At 47.9% G+C, this 21362-nt stretch overlaps 1 protein-coding gene across 2 annotated transcripts in view; it reads left to right on the forward strand.

Moving 5' to 3' along the window:
* Positions 1-21362, forward strand: part of TMEM59 (transmembrane protein 59) — a 66209-nt gene that overhangs the window by 41380 nt on the left and 3467 nt on the right. The window contains exons 3-7 of one of the 2 annotated variants that reach the window (XM_061567748.1): positions 644-738; positions 2096-2269; positions 5230-5335; positions 10990-11143; positions 13455-13575. In XM_061567748.1, the coding sequence (XP_061423732.1) occupies positions 644-738; positions 2096-2269; positions 5230-5335; positions 10990-11143; positions 13455-13575 (650 nt within the window). The remainder of the gene's footprint in view (positions 1-643; positions 739-2095; positions 2270-5229; positions 5336-10989; positions 11144-13454; positions 13576-21362) is intronic. The other variant, XM_061567749.1, reaches the window with a different exon arrangement.

The raw sequence follows: 21362 nt of genomic DNA on the forward strand, positions 1-21362 counted from the left end.
TGACATAAAATTATGCAAATTAAAAGTGTCCACCACAGATAATGATCTGTGTTTAGTGCACGAAAAAAGCCCAATTTGTATAATTTCACGGTTTGCATTCCGTGCGGAGTTGGTGAGTGTGCTCGTCTGTTTACGGCCATTGTGGGACTTGGGCGCTTGCAATAATTGTTTAGCATTTTCTCCGCTTGAGGGACAGATGGCTTCACTCCACAGAGCAGAGGCGGTGGTGACGGCGGCGGCGGTGTGTTTGAGATGTGGGCGGCGAGTGGGATCGCTGACGGCGGCAGCAGCGGTGGTGGTGGGGCATGGATTGCAGCTTGTGTGTGCTCAGCAGCCTGGCTGGGAACAAGCCAGCGGCGTTAAGCCCACCTCTTTAATATGCGTACGTTGCCTGTTGTGTGAATGTGAGGCCAAGGAGGGAGATTCAATTCGGTGTCCTTAATGAGTTGCCGAGTAAGAGCCCGGGTAAATGCAAATCACGACCGTTGTTTGTGTGCACGTGCGTGCCGGTGTGTGTGTGCGTGCGTGTCTGAACGCGTGCATGTGTGCAGCTCGGGCGCTCGCTTGGCAGCACTTGCCCCCAACAATTTGTTAAAGGTTATATGGGGGGGGGGGGGGGGGGGATCTTTGTCTTTGTGTGCAGCTTGCATGGAGGCGTACAAGCGAGTGGAGGAGCAGGTGGCATGCAGCACCGGCTGCGACAGCCAGCAGCCCCTGGCTGTCCTCCGCCAAAAACAGGTAGAGACATCTCTGTGCAGCTCTCGTGTGGGTCAGGACGTTTGGTCAGTAGGTCAGAAGGGTACCCTGGAGAGAGAGAGAGGTCAGACCGTGAACGTTGAGGAGACGAGAAAGAGGGGGGGGGGGGCGGCGGTGGAGACTGAAGATGACGTGGCGAGATGATTGCCATGGAGGTGGCGTCGTTCTAACGCTCGGGCCTCACAGCAGGAAGCGCCTGTGTTCGATTCCTGACTTGGGTACCTTTCTGTTCTGCATGGGTTCCTCCAGGTTCTCTGGTTCCCTCCCATAGCTAAAAAAATAATAATCGTAAAATGTAACTGGTATTGGCCAAACATCCCAACGTTTAATTATTACCTGCTACTCAATTGGGATTGCACGTTGTTACATCGCTCCCTACAGCGAAAACTGAAGAGGCTTGAGACTCAGTGAGGCTTGTCTGAGTATGAAAACCAAATGATAGTCATATAAAAACCAAAATAAAGCACTGATGATCGCGATGGATGATCGAAGATTCGTGGAGAGGGCTCGGAAAGCAGGACGCTCGCGAGTGGGAGAAACGTTCGCAAGAAGAAGATGATTTGGGTTGGGAAATAAACTCCTGTTTACGGTCAGCTGGGCAGCCTAATGGGTATTGCACTCTCCTCTCTCATGCAGGGTTCACTGATTGATATAACGCCGCAGAGATATTATTAGCAAGGAAGTGTTCCGTCTCATAAATTATGTGGGTGGTATATACATACACACAAACTCTAGCAATTAAATTGCTTGCTCGCGGCCAGATACTTATCATCAGCGGCGGATGATGCCAAAACATTTGCTGTTGTTTCAGAAAGCCTTTGAGACATTAAGTCCATGTTTAAATGGAAACATCGTGGAAATGCAAGGAAAAGTAATTGGACGGCGATGACGAGGTGCAAAAAACAAGCGGTGCCAAGAAAGCGAGCGTTGCCGAATGTACAGTTCGTGTTGTTTCACGTTCAAAGAAGGAGCCTGAGCAAGACACTTGGTGGTGTCACCCACCGCTGGTTGGGGAAGAGTGGCGTGCGTGCGTGCGTGCGCACGAGGGGAGCGGTGGCACAGTGGCAGCACGCCGCGCTTTGAACCCGGCGAGCCAAGTTCGATTCCCACTCACGGTCAACATCGGTGACGAGTATCTGAACCGGTCCTGAGCCTACCCCTGGGTCGACTCGGCTTTAAATGAGTACCTGGTGCGATGTGGAAACATTTCCGCGAGGGATATAAAGGCAGCCCCCTGCACCTGCCACATCGGCCTTCGTAGGCGCTCGCGAACAGCACTTGCCCCAACAGTCTGTTGAAGACTATACGGGCGGCGGGACCTTTGTCGTTGTGTGCACAGCTGATGTCGATGGTGCCACGCATCCACTTCCTCTACCCACTAACGCTGGTGTCCAGTCTCTGCGGGAACCTCATGAGCTCGGCGCAGTCCTTCATCTCCTCCTCTTGGACATTTTACCTGCAGGCCGATGACGGAAAAGTCGTTGTCTTTCAGGTGAGATCGGCACCACTTGAGGTGAGTTTTATTTTTGTTCGCGCAGTCTGTGACGGAAGTACCTGTCGGTGGAGGTCACCGACACGGCCCGCATCATTAAATTACCCGGAGCGTGGCGGTGACCACCTCTGAAAAGCAGACTGAATACAAGTACTTACGTGTAATTTATCTTGGTCGGCGGACACTATCTATGGATTGTAATTATAAAGCGTGATGGTGATTACTTTACCCACCGAAGACCGAGGCATGACTCACCGTGACGAGACAAAATTAATTGGCCTGATTGAAGATGCAGGCTAAGATATTTTAGGGACGTCATCAGAGACAGCGGTGTACTTAGGGAGACCAAGCATGGTAAGTGGCTACGTATGTACATTAAACAAACGATTGAATTCACCGATTGACTAACCTCATAATTTTGGGGAGGTGCGATGAAATGCATGCACCTCACACCAATATTTAATAGCTTGAGAGTGGACTAATTGAACGCTGAGGTTTTCACAGCCAATGCGGGCGCCTTCAGGAGATGAATATCCGATTGAAGATGCCGGCAGTAGTGCGTGGCGAAAGCTCGAGAGTAGAAATACACGATGTGAAACCCAACCCAGACAATCACGTTTGGGAGAGTAGACTGAAGTATTTTGACTGCTCTCGTCGACGACTACATGAGAGCCACAGACCAGGACATGCCTAGAACCCCCCACAGGTTGTTGTCGTCGACCCGACAGAGACTTCAAATGAAATTGTAAAATGCTGATGAGATTTGTCACCGGTCCTGCGTGACCTGTGCATGGGCCAAGCACTTCCACAGTTCAGAGAAGTCGATGTCCAACAGAATCCTTGAAACTTGAGGCTGTCTGTTCAGGGGACTTTACCTGAAAGTGCTATTGCGGGAGACTACGAACACGGAGTTTTAATCTGCGTTCAACGGTTTAGAATTTTTGCCCATATTGCCCGTCGTCTTTGTCTCGTTCAACGGTGGATATTCCAGCATTTAATAACGTCTGGAGATTTAGTAAAGGTTTCAGAATTTAATTGGCTTCTCTTTTGCCCTCGAGGCTGGTGTGAAAAGGGACATCAAAACCAAATATCAGTTTCAAACGTATAGGATTTATAAAATTACTGAAATATAAATAATTAATGGGGATGTATATTTATTTCTTAAAACTTGATTATAATTAGTTTAGGACACTATACTGTCAGCTATCATTTCTCACTTTGCTCTGTGAAAAACATTACACTTGAAATGGCTCATTACCGTTTTGGATGATGTTTTCCCATAAAAGCTGTATACTTTGTCAGCTGACTGTGACAGGTCTACCAGTGATGGTACGAAATATAGCTCTGGTTAGGGTTAAGGTTAAAGTAATTGTGAGTGCAAGGGCTGTTGTACAGGGCTTGGGTTAATATTGGAGTTGGTGTGTAAGGATAGAATTAAGAAAAGCCATTTGAAGGCTCGGATTAGAGAAAGGCCTGGAGTTACATTGGTTATGGCCAACAAAAATTGGGGTTGCGGCTCGGATTAAGGTTCTAGTTAAGCGTTAGGGATTAAATTAAAGTTCAGCTGGGATGAATAAAGTGTCAAAATGTAACCTTATCTGAACGGAATATAGAAGCGTGGGTGTAACGTGTGTATCTCGAGGGCTGGTCGGTAAAAGGGAGGAGTTTATGTTGTTGGTTAGTTGAGGTATGTTTAGTTTCAGCGGTGGAGCTCTGGCTGTGGTTAGTGTTAACGTTATTGAGCTTAAAGCCAGTCGTGAGGTCATGCCGTCTGTGTCGCCTCCTTCGGCGGCTGAAACGAACCGGCAACAACTGCGGAACCCTGGGCTCTGTTGTTTTGCCCTTTGAAATGTCTTGTGTGGGTGGCAGGCATTAATGCACGAGGCAGCGTTTGCAACCAGAGGTGTTGCTGTTCATAGAGCGTTTGCTGCTGCTGCAGCATGCTTCCAGAGTAGCTGGCTTCCCTTGAACTGCAGAAAAAAATGACCTCGTCGCACTGCATTTAATATCGAGTCCTTCGTTAATTATTAAAATGCAATTATTGAGAACGGCAATAAATCTCCAGCTATCCATAACTGCGCTGCTTTTTTGGCTGGCAGGTGTGTTTATTAATAGACTAACCTGGACACGTATTATGTACATTACTCAGCATATGCATACTTAAAACGGATTACAATTACAATAAATTAGAGTTATACAGATGGGAGACTCAACGCAGGCATTGCGTGTGCAGTCCCTTATTTTATTGTTGTGTTTGCCCCATTTGTATGTGAACATTATCCGTGTTAATCATCATGTTTTGTAGCTCAATATATTCTACCCTGCATTTTTGTTTGTCTCTCTGTTTTGTACGTCTCGGTGTGTCTGTTTTGAGCTCGTTTCTGCACCATCACCTGTACCCCCACCGACACTCACACACGTCACCTACCTCATTACCCATTCACTATTCTGCTCCATCACCCCCACCATCAAAGACAAATATCCCCCATACAGCCGTCACAGACTTTTGGGGCAAGTGCTGTAGCGAGCACCTATGAAGGCCGGCACGGCATAAGAAGGGGTGGGTGGCCACTACCACACCCGGCCACCTTTATCTCCCCAGCTGATGCTTATACACTACCCTAGGTACCAGTGCTCCCCGGCAACCTAGGGAGAGCACTGGTGTTGGCCGTGAGCGGGAATAAAATGTCAGTCGTCAGGTTCGTAGCGCAGTGCACTAACCACTACAGTACCGCTCCCCACCCCAACACCACCACTCTATCACCATCATCAACTACATTGAACACGTATCTTGCAGGTCTCCGCAATTGGCTGGACTGCCATGTGATCAATTAAGAATACTTAGGAATGCATCAGCGAGTCATCTACACACACGATGTGTTGATGTTTGTGTCTCCATGCCTCCTATTGTGTTGTGTTTGCGTTCTTATCACTGTCCGGTCTTTATGCGCGTTAAACCGCTGTGGCCATGTGTGTGTCAGTCCCAACCGGAGCTGGAGCTGGAGATCCCGAACCTGCACTTGGCTTTTGGAGGGCTGATGGCCGCTTCCCAGCAGAGGGAAAAGCTCGACCAGGATTTCCTGCCCCGTGAGTAGCGACCTACCCACTCAATATTTAATTCATTGCGTCTACGTTTTCAACAAAACCAAGCGGAGAAAAACAACCGGGATACCGAAGGTTGCCACGTCCTGGTAAGAATTGATCTAAGCATCGGCCGAGTTGCGATCTAAGGCAGGAAAGAGAAGCGGAGGAAAGAGAGAAAAGAACAAAGAAAGAATAGCGAGTAACGGGTGGCAGCGTGGTGGCACGGTGGTGACACTCGTGCCTCAAGGCACAAAGGACCTGGGTTTGAATACCAACTCGGGTGCCTTTCTGTGTGGCGTTTGTAAATTCTCCCCCTCTTCCGCATCGGTTTCCTCGAGTGTTCTCCGTTTTTTCTCCCATAGCTAAGAAAAAAAATCCCACACAATGCACCTGGCATCGGCCAAACATTCCCATGCTGAGAAACAACCTCTTAAAAAGTACTCACTTTGGATCACACACAGCAGCAGTTCCAGCAACACAGCTGCGTATTGTGAATTAAATTTGGCAGGATCCTCCTGAAAAAGGTCTTGAGACTCAGTGAGGCTCTCCTGGGTAAACGAACGTGATCACGTTAACAAAGCACACATTGGGGGTGAGATGATGAATCCAGCATTGGCGGGGAAAGAAAGGGGAGAGTACACCTCGGGTTGGCTTGAGCTCTGCGCAAAAAGCGCCAAAGCTCCTTCCCAATCGTTAGGTTGCCACGGACGATGATGTGTAAAGTGCCATTGCAGCTTGAACCTTATCTCAGAATACCAGGTTTTCATGCCACAGCATGGGCACACATTTGGCAGGCTGCGTTGACATTCAAGACAATAACAAGAGATACATTCTCCTCTTGCTAAAATGGTTCCCTGGGAAAAGCGGCCCTAAATTTCAAAGCAAATTTTTGCAAATGCATTAGCAGCATGAATTCACAATGAGTTTAAATATTGCATACATCAATCTGCATGTTAAACCTGCAAACAAATGTTTTGAAAAACGACTTTCCTGGAAACGTTCTATAGTTACACTTCAGTTGGGTACAATACAGTTGACATGATCGGCAGGTCACCTGTGCTGGGGTAAAATGTTACCTTCCAAGTGTGGAAGAGTAGGCCAATATCCTATAGAGAAGTTCCCTTGAGCTCCCTCGAGTGGAGGGCCCTTCCGCCAGCAGCGGTGTGAGCGTGACATTGCAGGGCTGCACCTTTGCCTCTTCACTCTTTCCACTTAACCTGCGTTTCCCTCGCTTCCATTTTCGTACCTATCTTGAGTATTGTTCACATTTCCTAACCAAAATGAAATTGTTCTTTGTGTTATTTAGATCTTTTCGTTATTATCTCTCATGAAACCGTGGCTCACCTATACCAACTTTGTGGAAAATTGCCACACGTGATGTATTTGAGCACTTTTGTAGAATGTATGAATGTGGCCTCGTGTCACGGAGCTTCAAATAACATTCAGGACAGATTTTAGGGGAGCCCAGGAGAGCTGAGAGAACAGTGATAGGAAACCAGACGAACTGTCTCTGCATACGACTGATAAATAGGACAAAAAACCTGTGGAGCAAAGGAAGGAAAGAGAAACACGGAGCATAGAGTGATGGAAAGCATTCAGCATTTAGACTGCAGAAATCCGATGAGCTATGAAGCTCTTTTTCAAAGATGTCAATTAGACCGAGCAGTGGCACACCGTTTTCAGAGAAGGAAGGTTTTGTGAGGCTGCTTTGACAGCTCTGCTGCCAGCTTTGTACCAATGACATTGGGATCGGCATTGACGCAACTGAGGCTCATCGCGATTACCGATGAACGCCGGGATATCTAAGCCTCAGCGCAGGGTCGTGTACGCACTCAACCGTGCATTGGGTTCATCGGTTATCATGAATGGTTGCGCTCGTGATGCAGGCATTGAAGATGTGAGTGTAAGAATCAATTTATGTAGCATTTTTGTAAATCTTACACAAACGACGCGCTAATGTGACGTTTGGGCTAATGGAGTGAAATAACACTAAAAATGAGACCAACATAAAAAAATAAGGTGGTAAAAACTAGACAAAAGAACATCTTGGATTTTTTTTAGTGATATCACCACTCGGAATTGTGCGAATTCTTAGAATTTGTGGGGAGGTTTTGGAGTTAGGTGAATCATTAACTGTCTGGTAGGTAGCTTGTGTGCCAGCCATCCCACTCGGTTAACCCATGACACCCTCGGTGGGTTCTGTGAGCCCCCATGAGCTTTCGGCATTCCACATGGCCTCAAGTACAACTGAGTTTGCGGAATTTCCTGGGTGACGTAGCTGCTGTTGTTGCTGCCCTTATTGATCATGGGAGTATTGATAATGATGATGATGCCAAGAAAGCATTGCAAACTGGCTCTGGCTTTATTGATATTTTCTTGGTTAATATCAGTAGGGAGAATGCTGTATTGATCCATAATGTTTTTTGGGGTATTGCCACTGAGAATTATTTATGCCAAAATTCATTTTACATTGAGCCCTTCACCACCTGACAAGATTGTCATGTTTACACAGATATTATTTATACGTGGCCGATGTGTTGACCAAATTCTGCCCGATCAAGCTCCAGCTCACCCGGTGGCTTAGGATATTCTCACGGCTAAATTTAACTAGAACTTACGGCAGCGATTTTCGCTGAAATTGCTTTGGTCTTCTTCGGATAGTGGCACTCCGAAATCAGGTGGTAGAGGGGTAACGGTAAGAATGTCGGCCTATCCTTTAAACAAATATGGATCATTGTATTGGTTACTAAACCTCCATTTCGTAGCCAATAATTGCTATATCACAAACCCTGAAAATTAACCATTTGCATTTACATTCCTTATGCCAGTCCATTGTTGAATGAGGGCCCCCAACACCATTCAATTCATGGGGGGGTTATTTGACCATACCTCGCCAGCATAGTCAGTGCAAGTTGCTTAAAGTGGGGAGCGTGGAAGTGGGAGCATAGTGCAATACAACGATGGATGTTGCTGCACTTCCCTCTGTGGTCCACCCACGGAGCCCTACAGCCCTATGGCCGTCTGCTTGTGCGTGGGGTCGATCATCCAAGCACCTTGTCAAGCTCAACCCTACTTGGATGAGAACTGAGTGCATTCCAGCCAATTTTATCAGAGGCCATTCACGGACACGCATGCATTATTTCTAACGTGAATGATGTTTATACAGTTTGTCGCGTTTCAGCTGATGCAACCAAACGGGTGGTGGGGGGGGGCACGCCCAAACTGAACACAAATGTGGTGGTGGTGGTGGTAGGAAAAATTGTTGTCGGTGGAGGTGGCAGCCGGGCGGCTTCTGTGTAGGGACAGCGGGGGTGGGGTGGTGGTGGGGTGGTTGTGTTAATGCGCTCAGGCATGTGGGGAGGCGTATTTCAGTGGAGAAGCCCCTTGAGTGATGCCCGCTGCAGCCATTTGGAAATATTGGCTTTTCCAGATGATTGACGTTGAGGTAGTGTTCGCTGCGGCCACGTGGCCCATAGCTCGTCATCTCATCGCGCCGGGCACTGCGAGCAGATCCTCCCCAGGGCCGCTGTCGACGCACGCCGCCAGAAAAAGAGGTCATGTGCGTTTTTTTATTTCTTTGCTTTTTTAATGCCACCATTTTTTTTCAAAGCCCCCTGACAACTTCCAAGAGTAGCGTTTCATATTTTTTTTTTTTTTACACTGAATTACAAAAAAATTACCGATTTGGTTTTTATGAATTTCTAGAAAATATATTTGTCTGGGGATTTTTTTTCTTCTTCCCTTTTTTATTTGAACCAATCAATCTGTCTACTGGTTTTGTAATTGTAACGCTTCTTGTCTGGGCCAGGGTTTAATTTCAGCTGGGTCTGTCTATGCCGGCGGCCAATCGGAGGTTATGGGGGAAGGATGGTGAGGGAAGCTATATTCAGAAGAAAGAGATGTAATTACAAGCGATGTGAGAAATAGCGATAGGAAAAGGATATGATTCAAAGTGATATACGAATTATAAGCAAAAGAGAATTATCAGAGAAAATCGATAGATGTATTCAAATTAGAGACGTAAAAGAAAGACTAGAGATGTTGTATGAGAGTGGGAAAGTAGAAAGATGTAATCAGAAGTGATCGGAGAGATGTAGAGCCGCATGGTGAATCACGTGTACAGCAGCACTGCTGTCATCACTGCTCAGGCCAGCACCTCTCCACCGTCTCGCATCACTGCAGAGCTCACATACTGCTAAAGAAGGCCAACTTATTTTTTTACAGAGCGATGAGAAATAATTAAATTCGTTAATTTAATATCAAAGCTTTGGGTGCCGTGAGCCAGATTAAATGAGTTGGCGGGCCGTATTTTTTCCGCGGGCTATAGTTCAGACGGTTCTGACCTGACCTGCGACAGACACAGTGGAGAAATTACTTCCAATTTTTCGGTGACTGACAGCTGCTGTGTGAACGCATGAGCGAGTGGGGAATTTGTGTGTTTGTGTGAGTCTGTCTTAAGCCTTCTGGGTTCAACCACAGGGCCACGCAACTGTGCGTGCCCGGGCGTACGTCCACTAAGACGAGTGTGCTTGCGTGGGATTTCACTCGGCAGCAATCATCGTCCCCCACCGGCAGACTGGCAGTTTGCAGGCCAGGCACTCGGTCGCCTTGTGCCCACAGGGACAACTGCCACTGGGGGAGTCCTCTAAATCCTTTGTGTTTAGTTTGCGGTCCTTCCCCCGCACCTCCGATTAGCGTGGTTGGCTACGTACGGTGCGAAAGAAGTTCAACATACATGCATAAGGTGTCATGTAAAAGGCTCTGAAACACCCCTGGCATAAAGGAGGGCGCTCTGTCAAAAACATGGTGAGAGAGTGCATGTGCACACACTGATGTTGAATTGTTAAATGATGTTAATATTTACCATGCATGTATTAATCACGTACACATTTCTGTACGAAGCTATGTACCCGAGTAGCCAGGCACACAGGCACATCTAAATATGTACGTACGTGTGAATGCGTGTGTGCGAGCGCACGTGAAGCAGCGGTTAGCTCACAGTGCAACGAACCCGGCGACCCGAGTTCCATTTCCAGCTGGGGCTCGCATCAGTGACGAGTGATATCTGAACCACCCCTGGGCCTCCCCTATTTCGACTCTGCCCTAAACGAGTACAGCACATGGTGCAGTTCGTAAACTTCAAATACTGGAGAGACAAAGGCGGCCGGACGTGGTCCTTTCCACAGTATCCCACTTGGTGCACCCTCGCCGAGTTTCATAGCAGAGGTCGCAATTGGGTACCCGATACCCATACCCTATCCGATACCCGGATATCCGTACCCGTTTGCGACCCTGGTGCGGACGGGTACGGGTAGGCCGTGAGTCACTGGTGAGTAACCGTTTGTCACTCATTTCCCAACGTCTTGTCTCTTCTCACAATTCAAGTTCCTAGAATCAACTCACCCGCGCCTGCAAAATGGCTTCATCCCAGAGGTCGCGATCGGGTACCCGATACCCGTACCCTACCCGATACCCGGCTACCCGTACACGTTTGCGACCTCTGCTTCATAGGCGCTCGCTGACGGCGCTCGTCCCAGCGGGCTGTGCAGGATGGGTGCAGGGGTGGGGTGATGGGGGGGTGGGGGGGATCTGCGTCGCTGTATGTGTAAGGTGGTGATGCGCGTGGCTGACGGCGTGGCGCGGTGCGGTGTTGCCAGGCCTGCAGCGGGTCGCTTCCTCCGAGGAGGACGTGCGTCAGTTTGCTGCCGAGCACGAGGCGAAGCGCGAGGAGAGGAGCAACTCGGGCGAGTCGAGCTTCCAGCTGCTGTACGAGGAGCACGCCAAGCACGACTTCCTCTCGTGCATGTCCAGGTGTGGCCACAGGCGCAGCGCAGAACCCCGCCACGCACGCGCACACGGCCCTGTTGACGAGACGCGCGTCGGCAAATCGGTGACCAGGCTTGGACCTGTCCATACCGTGCGTGTTACGGGCGTTTTTTTTTTTTACAATGCTTCACTGTGCTGGCCAGTAGTCTGTATTTAAAAATCAGAAGCTTCCTACTGGAGGAATCCGACGAGCTATAAAGCTCTTTTTCACATGTCCAGTAGGGGGTGAATGTGGGAAGCATATACAATGGAGCATAGTACAGCATAACAATGGGTTTTGCTGCACTGCCATTTGTTAACGACGTTTTATGCATGGTGATTGCCCATCCAGGCACTATCCAGACTTAGAATCCTGGTTCGCTTCAGAGATCTGATTTAGATTGAGCGCAGTGCGGGTGATCTTGTCTTCGGCCAGAGAAACATCCAGACGTGGATGCAGGAACATGGACAGACGTTCATGCGTATTTTGTATTCTTCATGTGATTCAGTGTTTGTTTTTTGTGTTGTTTGTGTCCTGATGACTTTACTTCACCGCCGTACTTCATTGAATTTGTTTTGCAATTTGTAGGTTTGGTGGCTCGACTCTTGTGTCCTGGCCTCTAGAGTTCTCACCTGGTCACACAAAGTAAAATTGAACTTCAACAGGCACACACGCAGGCTAATACACACAGGCACACACAGGCTCATAATATACACAGGTAGGCATGTGCTCAGGGGGGGGGGGGGTGCGTAGGCTTGTAAGTGCACGTACGTATGCGCAGTGCCGTGCATGTACAAGTTCAATTAGGAAAACACTGGAGGCTATGCAATTTAAAATCTAGTTTGAAAACTCATTTCTTCGCGACTGCTTTTTGTGTTTAGTTTGTTGTCCTTCTCCCGTACCTCCGATTAGCACGGTTGGATACATACGGTGCAAAAGAGGTTCAACATACATATACATACACGGGAGTGGACTGGCATGTGTACAGGTGTGCGTGCAGGTACATGTGTATGTAGCTATGGTCATCAGGAAGCGGGCACACGTGTAATCATGGTACGTCAGCATAAAGATACACGTGCTGCTCGGAATGCAGGGGTGTAGAAAATCGAGTATCCTTACGGGGCACATGCTAAGGCAGGCACGGGCTAGAATGTTCACAGTCGGATGTACGCGTTCGTACGCTCGTAACCTCAAAGGAGAGCGATATCACAGGGCGTCGTTAGGAGAAGCTTTGCCTCCAAAGCCCCCTTTGATTGTGAACACACAATTGAAATTCTGCTATAGGATTGCCCAATTTGACCCAAAGGAATTTTCCCGCAGCCTGATAATGGGTCCCCAGTGTCTGCTCCTTGAAGGCAGGGAAGTGAGGAACAATGCGGCCTTCCCTGGGCCACTGGCAGTGCGGCAAATTAGTAGACATTATGCAGCTTAGCCCACCGCTAAGTGCTGCGGCATTGTTGATGGTCGCATCTCTTGGGCACAGCGAGAGGGAGAAAGTGAAAAAGCGATCGTTGTGTGCTCGCTGCTGCCGTGACCTTCGCCTGACCTCCGAATCGGCGCTGAACTTCACCTACCAATCCGTCAGCTGCCCATCATTGTATAAAAGCAAAATGTATTATGTTATAATTGCATGTCTTGTAGTTTTAAGTATGAAACACCATTCGAATGTAATTGCTGTTAAAGTATTTGTTTTGAATATGGCTGTGATGGTAGTATTGTGAGGTCTGGTCTAAATGACTTCCCTCACATTGTGAAGTGCATAGATATAAGTGTTTGTTTTTGTAGCATGTGCAGTGTTTATGCATGATTGCAAGTGCTGTACGTACTTTAGCCTACATTTATTTTGCATAAGTTTAAGTTTGCTTCATTTATGTGTATTTATTTACAGAATTTGCATATAAAATGCTTGTGGTGTTTTGCACATTAATGCACATGGCGTGTGTCCTTATATCTCCGTGTATGCCTTAGTGGCCATGCGTGTGTGTGCGTGTGTCTATATGTTTCTGTACATGTGCGGGCAGCGGTAGTGTGGCGGTTGACGCGCTGCGCTACGAACCCGGTGAACCGAGTTTTATTCCCGCTCACGGCCAACACCAGTGACGATTATTTGAACCGCTTGTGGGCCTCCCCTAGGTCGACACAGCCTCAAATGAGTACCTGGTGCGGCGTGTAAACGACACCACCGGGGAGACAAAGGCGGCCGGGCGTGGTGCTGGCCACCCACCCCCTCGTGTGCCGGCTTTCACAGGCTATAAGGTGGGGCGGTGATCTTTGTCTGTGCCATACATGCCTATACGTGTGACGCGCGCTCCGCAGACGCTCCGGGCTGCCCCGCTGGATCCTGGCCTTCACCCTCATCCTCTCCATCGTCGTGCTGCTCTGGCTGTGCTGCGCGACGACCGCCACTGCGCCCGACCAGTATATCCGCCTGCCCCAGGTGCCACGCTCCCTCCACAGCAGCGGCAGGGCCCCACCTGCGCGCCCCGCCCTGTCTCGCGCGCACCGCTCCGCGTGTCGCTCGGACCCCGCTGCGGTGCCGGATGATTCTCGCTCGTGCCGAGTGGGGGGGGGCGGTGGTGGTGGAGAGGGTTTTGGACCCGCGTAATGACGTTCCGCTCCACATGCCGGACGTTTTTCGGTTCCCGCCGGCTTGCCTTGCTCGTATGAATGTAAACGGTAGGGCATATATTACATTAAGTTAGTCTTTGGGTCTCTGTCTAATTTGATGGGTTCTATTTAATTCTGAGGGTCTCCATGCCGGTCTATGCTCCTTTTGTCATTTATATAAATCCTCTGTGACTCTACGAGTCCTACGTGTGTCGATGGGTCTCTGTGTAGGTCGCATATATTAGTTCTGCTTTGTAATGAGAATAATAAGTGTTTTTAAGTTATGTCATTCATGCAGGCTGATTCTGGGAATGCTGCAAAATCCACAAACATGGAGGTGCATGTAATATGTTAAGTTGTTTTAAACCGATGAGAGGGTGTTTTTCCATGTTCACGTTTCTTTTGGACTGAACAAGATCAACATCGAACGGCCATATCATAACTCTCATTAGCTTGATCTGTATTTGCAAAATCTGCTTCGAAACCTAACTTCTGCTAAAGCCGTGGGCACATTGTGCCATTACGTAACGCGCATTGTGAACAGCGAGCGTTGCTTTTCTCCCTTTAGTACATTCTGCAGTTTTTGTTCAGTTATGTCTCCGAATTTAAAATATGCCCTGAAAGTGCGTTTCTAACCCAAAAGGAATGAGCAAGCAACCCAGCAGTCGTTCAGGCTGACAGGAGCAGACAGATATTCACCGTTATTGTCATGCACAGGCCTTGGGAAAGAAGGTTAGTCAATGATAATTTCATATCACTGCTCGCAGCCAAAGACGCATTACAAAAGAGAAAAATGTTAAATAAAAATCCTGCTAAGTCGTGCTGTACGAGAGGCAACATAGAACCGGGCTACCTTCATCTCTGGGGTAGCAATTTTGTGGCACAGTGGCAACACTCGCGCCTCACAGCAAAAAGGGTCCTGGGTTTCATTCCAGACCCGGGCGCTCCTCTGTGTGGAGATTCTCTCTCTGTTCTCCCCTTGTTCTGCATGGGTTTCCTCCAGGTTCTCCAGCCAGTTTCCTCCCATAGCTTAAAACAACCTGCAAATTACTCAAGTTTAATCACACATAGCAACATCCCCCCGTCCGCCACTGACAACTTGGCAGGACCCTCCTGAAAAAAAGAGCTTTAAGACTTGGTGAACCTTTCGTGGGTGAACAAGCATAATTTTTTTGTTAAATAAATCTCCCCATGCACACCACACACACCAAGGATGTATTTCTGGCTGAGCCCACATAAGGGGGGCCCAGGCCGTGCTACGATTTCCGTTTCTGTCAAGTTTGCCATAGACGTGCAGAGATTGAGAAGTCTGGACCCAAGCAGATATTTTCGTTTAATTACCTCTCATTTACATTCCGTTTGTGCGATCCAGTCCGGTGTCTTGCTATGAAATGAATGGACTTCCAGTTGGAACTATAGCCGTGAGCTATGCACACCACCCATTGTTAGAGATGGACCCACAACGTGATAGCAGAGAACGACTTCTAAAGTAACTTCAATAGATATCTTTGCCCACAAGAAGGGCACATCTATCATATGCCGTGCAAGGAACATTTATTGCACGAGAAACGCTCTTAAGAAGCTGCTCTTTGGGGATGGCTGTGGAGAGCATTGCTGCTCATTTCTCCTCTGTGACGTTTCACCTCGCACGGTGGAGGCATGCTCGTGCACCGAGCCGTGAAAGCCGACATCAATACATTCATGGAATGTCGGTGGAACGAAACAAAATAAATATCTTAATTCTCAGAGCTGGAATAAGTCAAAGTTAGTGACAAGATTCATTTCATGTGGTGGCTTTTGTGCGCTATCATTCCTGACCAGATTGGTACTCTCAACTTGCTACACTAGAAAGCCCACTCTAAATGTTTTGTAGATTAAAAATACTTTTCATTGTTTTACGCAGAGACAGATGTGGGGAAAAAGGCATTATGTATTGTATCATGTAAGTTTTGTTTAATTTTTTTGACATATACTCGCCACTACCCAAAGCAGTAGCCTTTTATGCTATAAAAAATAAATTAGATTTATATAGCATCTTAACACTTAGAGCATCTCTAGATGCTGCTCGTAAATAATTATTTCCATAAAATAATATCGAGAAAACATTAAATGACAGAGACTGGTAAAGCATACCACCACGGTGACTGCACACACATAACAGCGCCATGTAAAATTAAAATATGGTTAAAATCGGATAAAACATTAAGCCTAAAGCAAACGATCCAAACAGACTTGTAAAATATCACCCTGTGATGCAACTGTTAATTGCGAGGTGCGGTTAATTTAGATGTTCTGTGCTTTTACACAACCATCACGTGCGTTCCCTCCACTCTCGTTCATCCGGTGAACGAAGGTGGATTGTGGGGAGATGGCGAACTGCCCCATGGGTTATTTGCATCTGGACAAAAAACTTGCTGAGGTATGCAGATGATGCCCCATTGACCCGAACCTGATTCATTGGACCCATCCGGGGGTGGGAGGCGGGAGGGAGATGTATGCGTCGCGATGCGTAGAGAAGGAGCCGTCCATCCCCTGCCTCCGCGATTGGCACTCTCTCTTGCCAAGGAAATGGGGTCGACCCATGAAGGTGTAAATGATTAATGCATTAGCCTAATGGGCGTGAAGCGAGCGGTCAACGTAGACATGAGATCATTGTATAATACCATTCAGCCATTGTTTAATACACCAATGTACCACTCAATCAATATTCGCTTGCCGCATTAGTCTTATAAATGTATATTTTACGGCACTGTTAATGACTAATGTAGAGCGTTATTTGTGTTTGGTACAAAAAATCTGGAATATTTGGCAATCGTCTGTGCCACTGTGCTTGCTGCAGCTTGCTCTAGAGGCTTGGCCATTTTATACATTTCTTTAACGGGGCGCAGCAGACCTTACAATCTGTACCTTACTGTTCTCATATTTAACAACCTATAAAACAGACGTAAACTTATTTTTACGTGGAGAGGCACAGATATTATTATTGTGTTACCCATAATGCCTCGCAAGAACAGATGCGTTTTTTTGTTGTTGCTCGGTTGTTGCACTCGGCACAGTACTGGCACGTGCTGTATTTCGACCGCTTAATAATTCAATCATCGTTAGGGCAATTACTGTTGTGGCTGGAGGGCTGCCACCTTCTGCACAGTGGCATCGTTACGCACAGCTCCTCCCTCCGCAGACGCCAGTCTTGACATCGCTGGTACTAATCATTAGCTCATACAGTCGTCATCGCCACGCGTTCCTGCACCTTGCCATGTAGAGCTTGGCGAGTCGCAAGATTGCGAGTCCCCGGAAGGCAGATATCATGCTTAGAATTGTATACAATTTTCCAAATGGAACGTGAGATCAGTGGTATCATTGGGGGGGTGGGTGCGGGATTGCATGGAGCCTGTCGTGGCCTGAATCCTTGGCCTCAACGTTGACTTCAGGACTCTCAGTTCTCATCCTGGACCTTGCCAGGTGTGGCCTCAATCAATGACTTGCCTTAGAGGCAGCCAGCCCTTGGCACACTGGCCTCGCTCCCGTTCTCAACCTCGCAATTGCGGCTCTTACCTTAGGGGGCAACAAATATGACTTTGTTGAGATTTTTGTTCTTGTATCTGTGTAGCTAAATCCTGTCTGGGAAAGTGGAAGCAGGGCGACCTGAATGTCTCAAGCCGTGGCAGGTCTTATCCAAGTTCGCACGTTTTCAAAGCGTGGAAATCGCTTGACCATGGCTGAGAAATCAGAGCCCTGTGTGGCGTGACAAGTCGTGCAGTGTCCGCATAGCTTTAGACGGCTGATCATGCTGTCGCTCTTCTGAATCTGAGCGAGACCTTCAATGACAACCCAGAACTCTACATAAGCACACCGTCCAGTGTTTGTCACGATGCATTCCATCAAATTGCTTCGTTTCAGTGGCACTGCATTCACATCGGCAGCGGCAGAGATAATTCGCCACTCGTTAATTGCAGCATCTCCGCAGCACTTGGGCCAGGCCTGATGCATTTTGAGGAGGCCCACGCGTGAATGGTGAAATCTCGCTAGCAGATGGTCACGGGACAGAGCGAGGTGTTCCGGTTAACATTACGGGACAGTTGGCACATGCGCCACCTGTGCTTCCTGCTGTGCCACCTTGCTGGGTTTTTGGCTTGTCCAACGCTCCTCCCCTTGTTACCGACAGGGATGCTGCCGCGTAGCATTTATGACGGTGACGAAGCTCCGCTGGCAAGGCCAGTGCTGATGTCGCTGGCACAGGATAGCGGCAACGCTGTCAAAGCCAGCACCGTTGTTATACCTACATTGCTTCTTCCTTCTATGGATATTCATTCTCATTGTTAGATGTAATTGGTTCAAAGCCTAACTAGCATCTTACAATTCTTCTTACCTCTAAGTCTGTTTTTCTAAAGAGAATATTACTTTTTTGGATTCCTACATCTTAACCCCTGCCCCCCCCCCCTCACATTATTCCCCTTATTGCTGATGTTGACACCAACACGAGTGTGCAGAGTGTATGTAGGCGTCACTGTAAACTCGGCACAGGAGAGAATGCACTCGACCAGGATGACCGCCATGGAGATGGAGCGATGAGAGCGATTCATGTGCATGACCGAGATTGATTGTGGCTTCCCACAGCCTGCGAGGGACGATGACGCTAATGTGGGGAGGCGTTCGCCCACCAGCGGATAGATAATTATAATTGATGACGCTGACATAGCTGAACATAGCTGAAAATTGTAAAAAAAAAAAAGCTCAAATCACTAGGAAACCAACTTCCGAAGCTCTGGCTGCCATATGCTGTTAGCTGGCAGGTGGGCAACACTAAAACGCACGCTGTTCTGGAGAAGCTTACGCACAATACAACCGCGGACAAAACATCGCGTGGGTTCTTAGGCATCCCAGTCATCTGTTCGTGGGATTGAGGAGCGACAGCCTTTTTTTTCTTTTTTTTCTGCAAAAGAGGTGACAAGAGGGAGTTATTTGCCGCATCAATTGAAGTCCCGGCTGACTATCGACAAGGCTGTCCCGGGAAAATTGACGACGCACTTTGTTTATCTGCTTTCTGCTGAGCGTGGCATCGTTAGTGGCGTGATGAATGTGTGTCGGTTTTGAGGCAGTGTCTGCGTTGTTATATATTTATTTATTTCCACCGCAAACTGAAAAAGCGCGTGCACCTTTTCAGCTGCTTGAATGGCCGCATCGTTATTGTGTCACGGGTTAATCAAACTAAATTACTGAAGATAGCCCGATAAAGGATCCAACGATGTATGGCATAACGTCATCATTAGAGCTCACACCGTTGTCAAGCCCATCGATAAACCGCTTGCATCCTGAAACCCGACTCGGCAAATTTACGCGACAAAAGTTAAATGCAACATTTCATGTGGATCGTCGAAAAAAAAAAATTCGTAAAAAATTGGTCGCAGCTCTCAGGTCTGCCGATGGACATCTTTCCAAACACAAGTTCTAAAAACTTTAGCAGCCAGCCAGCCAGCGCGTTTGTGTCCCCCCCAAAGAATGTACTGCCTGCTCAATCTCATGCCTTCTGATGCGTTTGCATAGCAACCTCAGCTGGGCCTCTCCCCATTAGCAGCTGCTGTGCTCTGTCGCTCGGGCTACAGAGAGCTGCAAATAGAGCACAGATGGGTCCTTGAATTTCCATATTACAGATGGCTGCCACAACACCAAGCAGATTCACCTTGGGAGCAGAGTTCTCGCTTGTGCCAAAAGAGAGCGGGCGAGTCCCCGGGAAGACGCGAAGCCCTGCGTGCGATCGTGTCGACGCTCTTGCAATAAGAAGGAGCGTTCGCCAGGAAGCTACCGATAGCCCTTGGCTTCCATGTGGCGCTGATGGAGATGGAGCTGCTAACAACGGCCCAGGTTTCGCTTGAGACGTGCGCGGTGGGCGGTTATGGTGACATGACGTGCTCCCCGTGCAGGGAGCCACTTCACGTATGGATGAGTGTCTCACCCGCAGGTGACGTGAGCTTCATTGGTGGCCATTTGCCACAAACATCCTTGGGTTGGGGGGGGGGGTTGCCAGGAACCCACCCGGAGGTGGAGCTGGAGACCGATGCCAGCTGTGGGGGTGGGAGCCACGCCACTGGGAGGACTCCGTGTGCAGAGTAGCTGCGGAGAGCGAGAGACCGTGCTCGGCATGAGTGCGCTGAATTTGAGGGCCATCTCAACCAGCTCGGGGAGAGCGTTTGGAGCAGAGTTGAAGGGACGAGATGTGACAACCGCGGCGATGATCATCATCAGCCATGATCAGTCCACTGCTAGATTAAGGCCTCCCCAATAGCCCGCATATCCCACGGTTATACAATACAATAATCTGCCTAACACTGCGCACGAGCCGATGTCATCACTCCCTCTCCTCGGTGGACGTCCTCTCGGATGGATTCCGTTCCTTGGCTGCCACTCTAAATATTTTTGACAGTGTGCCATCATGCCCATGTTTTGTATTTACATTGTGTTTGATTTAGCACTAAATTCTCTATCTTCTATTGTATTCCCCACATCTATCATAAAAAGGGCTTGCTGTCTTGATGGGCTTTCACCTTGCTTCATTGATTTCACCTGGGTTATTCATTGATTGATTTAAAGTGTGTGTGTGTGTGTGTTGGCAGGAAGCGGAGGCAGTATAGTACAATAATGATTTTTTTTTATCTGAACCTGGCGTGAACCTCTCCTAGGTTCACTTGGCCTAAAAATACCTCCACTGTCAGCATTGGGGAGATTAAGGCAGCCACGTGAGATGTGGGTCCCACCACTATATTTTGTGCTGTGCCAGCTTTAATAAGTGCTTGCTGACAGCACGTGCACCAACAGCCTCTGCAGAAAATGAGGAATGATCGTTATCTTTGTATATCTCTAAATGTGCATGCTGGCGCATGATTACGTACTTATACGTACACATAATACCCACAAATGTACGTGAGTTTACACTTCTGTGAGTACGCATATACTCATGCATACGTATACACCCATACATTTTGTCTAATTTAGGTCTAAAAATGGGTCATACAGGACCCCTTTAAATGTTTTGTCCCATGACTCTCCACCACTCACAATATTAGGCTTGGTGCAAAAATGTTACTGCTATGGGTGTTATTATTTTCCATCAGTCCCATTCCTCATCCGTTATACATTTTTTATGAATGCCACTCCCCCCATGCCTCGCTATGTAACCTACCAACTCGGCGAAAGAAGAGCATTTTTTTTATCAGAGCTGCACTCCCTGCTGTGACAAATGGCTCGGGAACACAGTCGTTATAGGACAATGCACGTGACCAAAACTGAGAAGGGCACAAAGAAGCGGGGGAGAGACGCTTGCTTGGAAGTACGTTCAGAGAGCGAAAAAATAACACGTGGATTAGAGAACATACGCATGTTAATGATATTAAATCTGTTGGGGAAAACGAGTGGGGTTCATAACTAATGTTTAAGTTGGATCATGTGGGTATTATGTCTCATTAATAATTTACACAAATTATAAAAATAAGTTTACTTGTTTATCCAGGATAGCCACAATGAGTTGTACGACTTTTTAAAGAGGGTTTTGCATTGGGTTTTTATTTAAAGATTTTTTTCAGCCAATTAACGAATGTTTATACTAGTGGGGGGGAAACCGGA

The sequence above is a fragment of the Lethenteron reissneri genome, chromosome 39 (assembly GCF_015708825.2).
Source record: "Lethenteron reissneri isolate LAM-NWPU_2019-01 chromosome 39, ASM1570882v1, whole genome shotgun sequence".
Lineage (NCBI taxonomy): Eukaryota > Metazoa > Chordata > Hyperoartia > Petromyzontiformes > Petromyzontidae > Lethenteron > Lethenteron reissneri.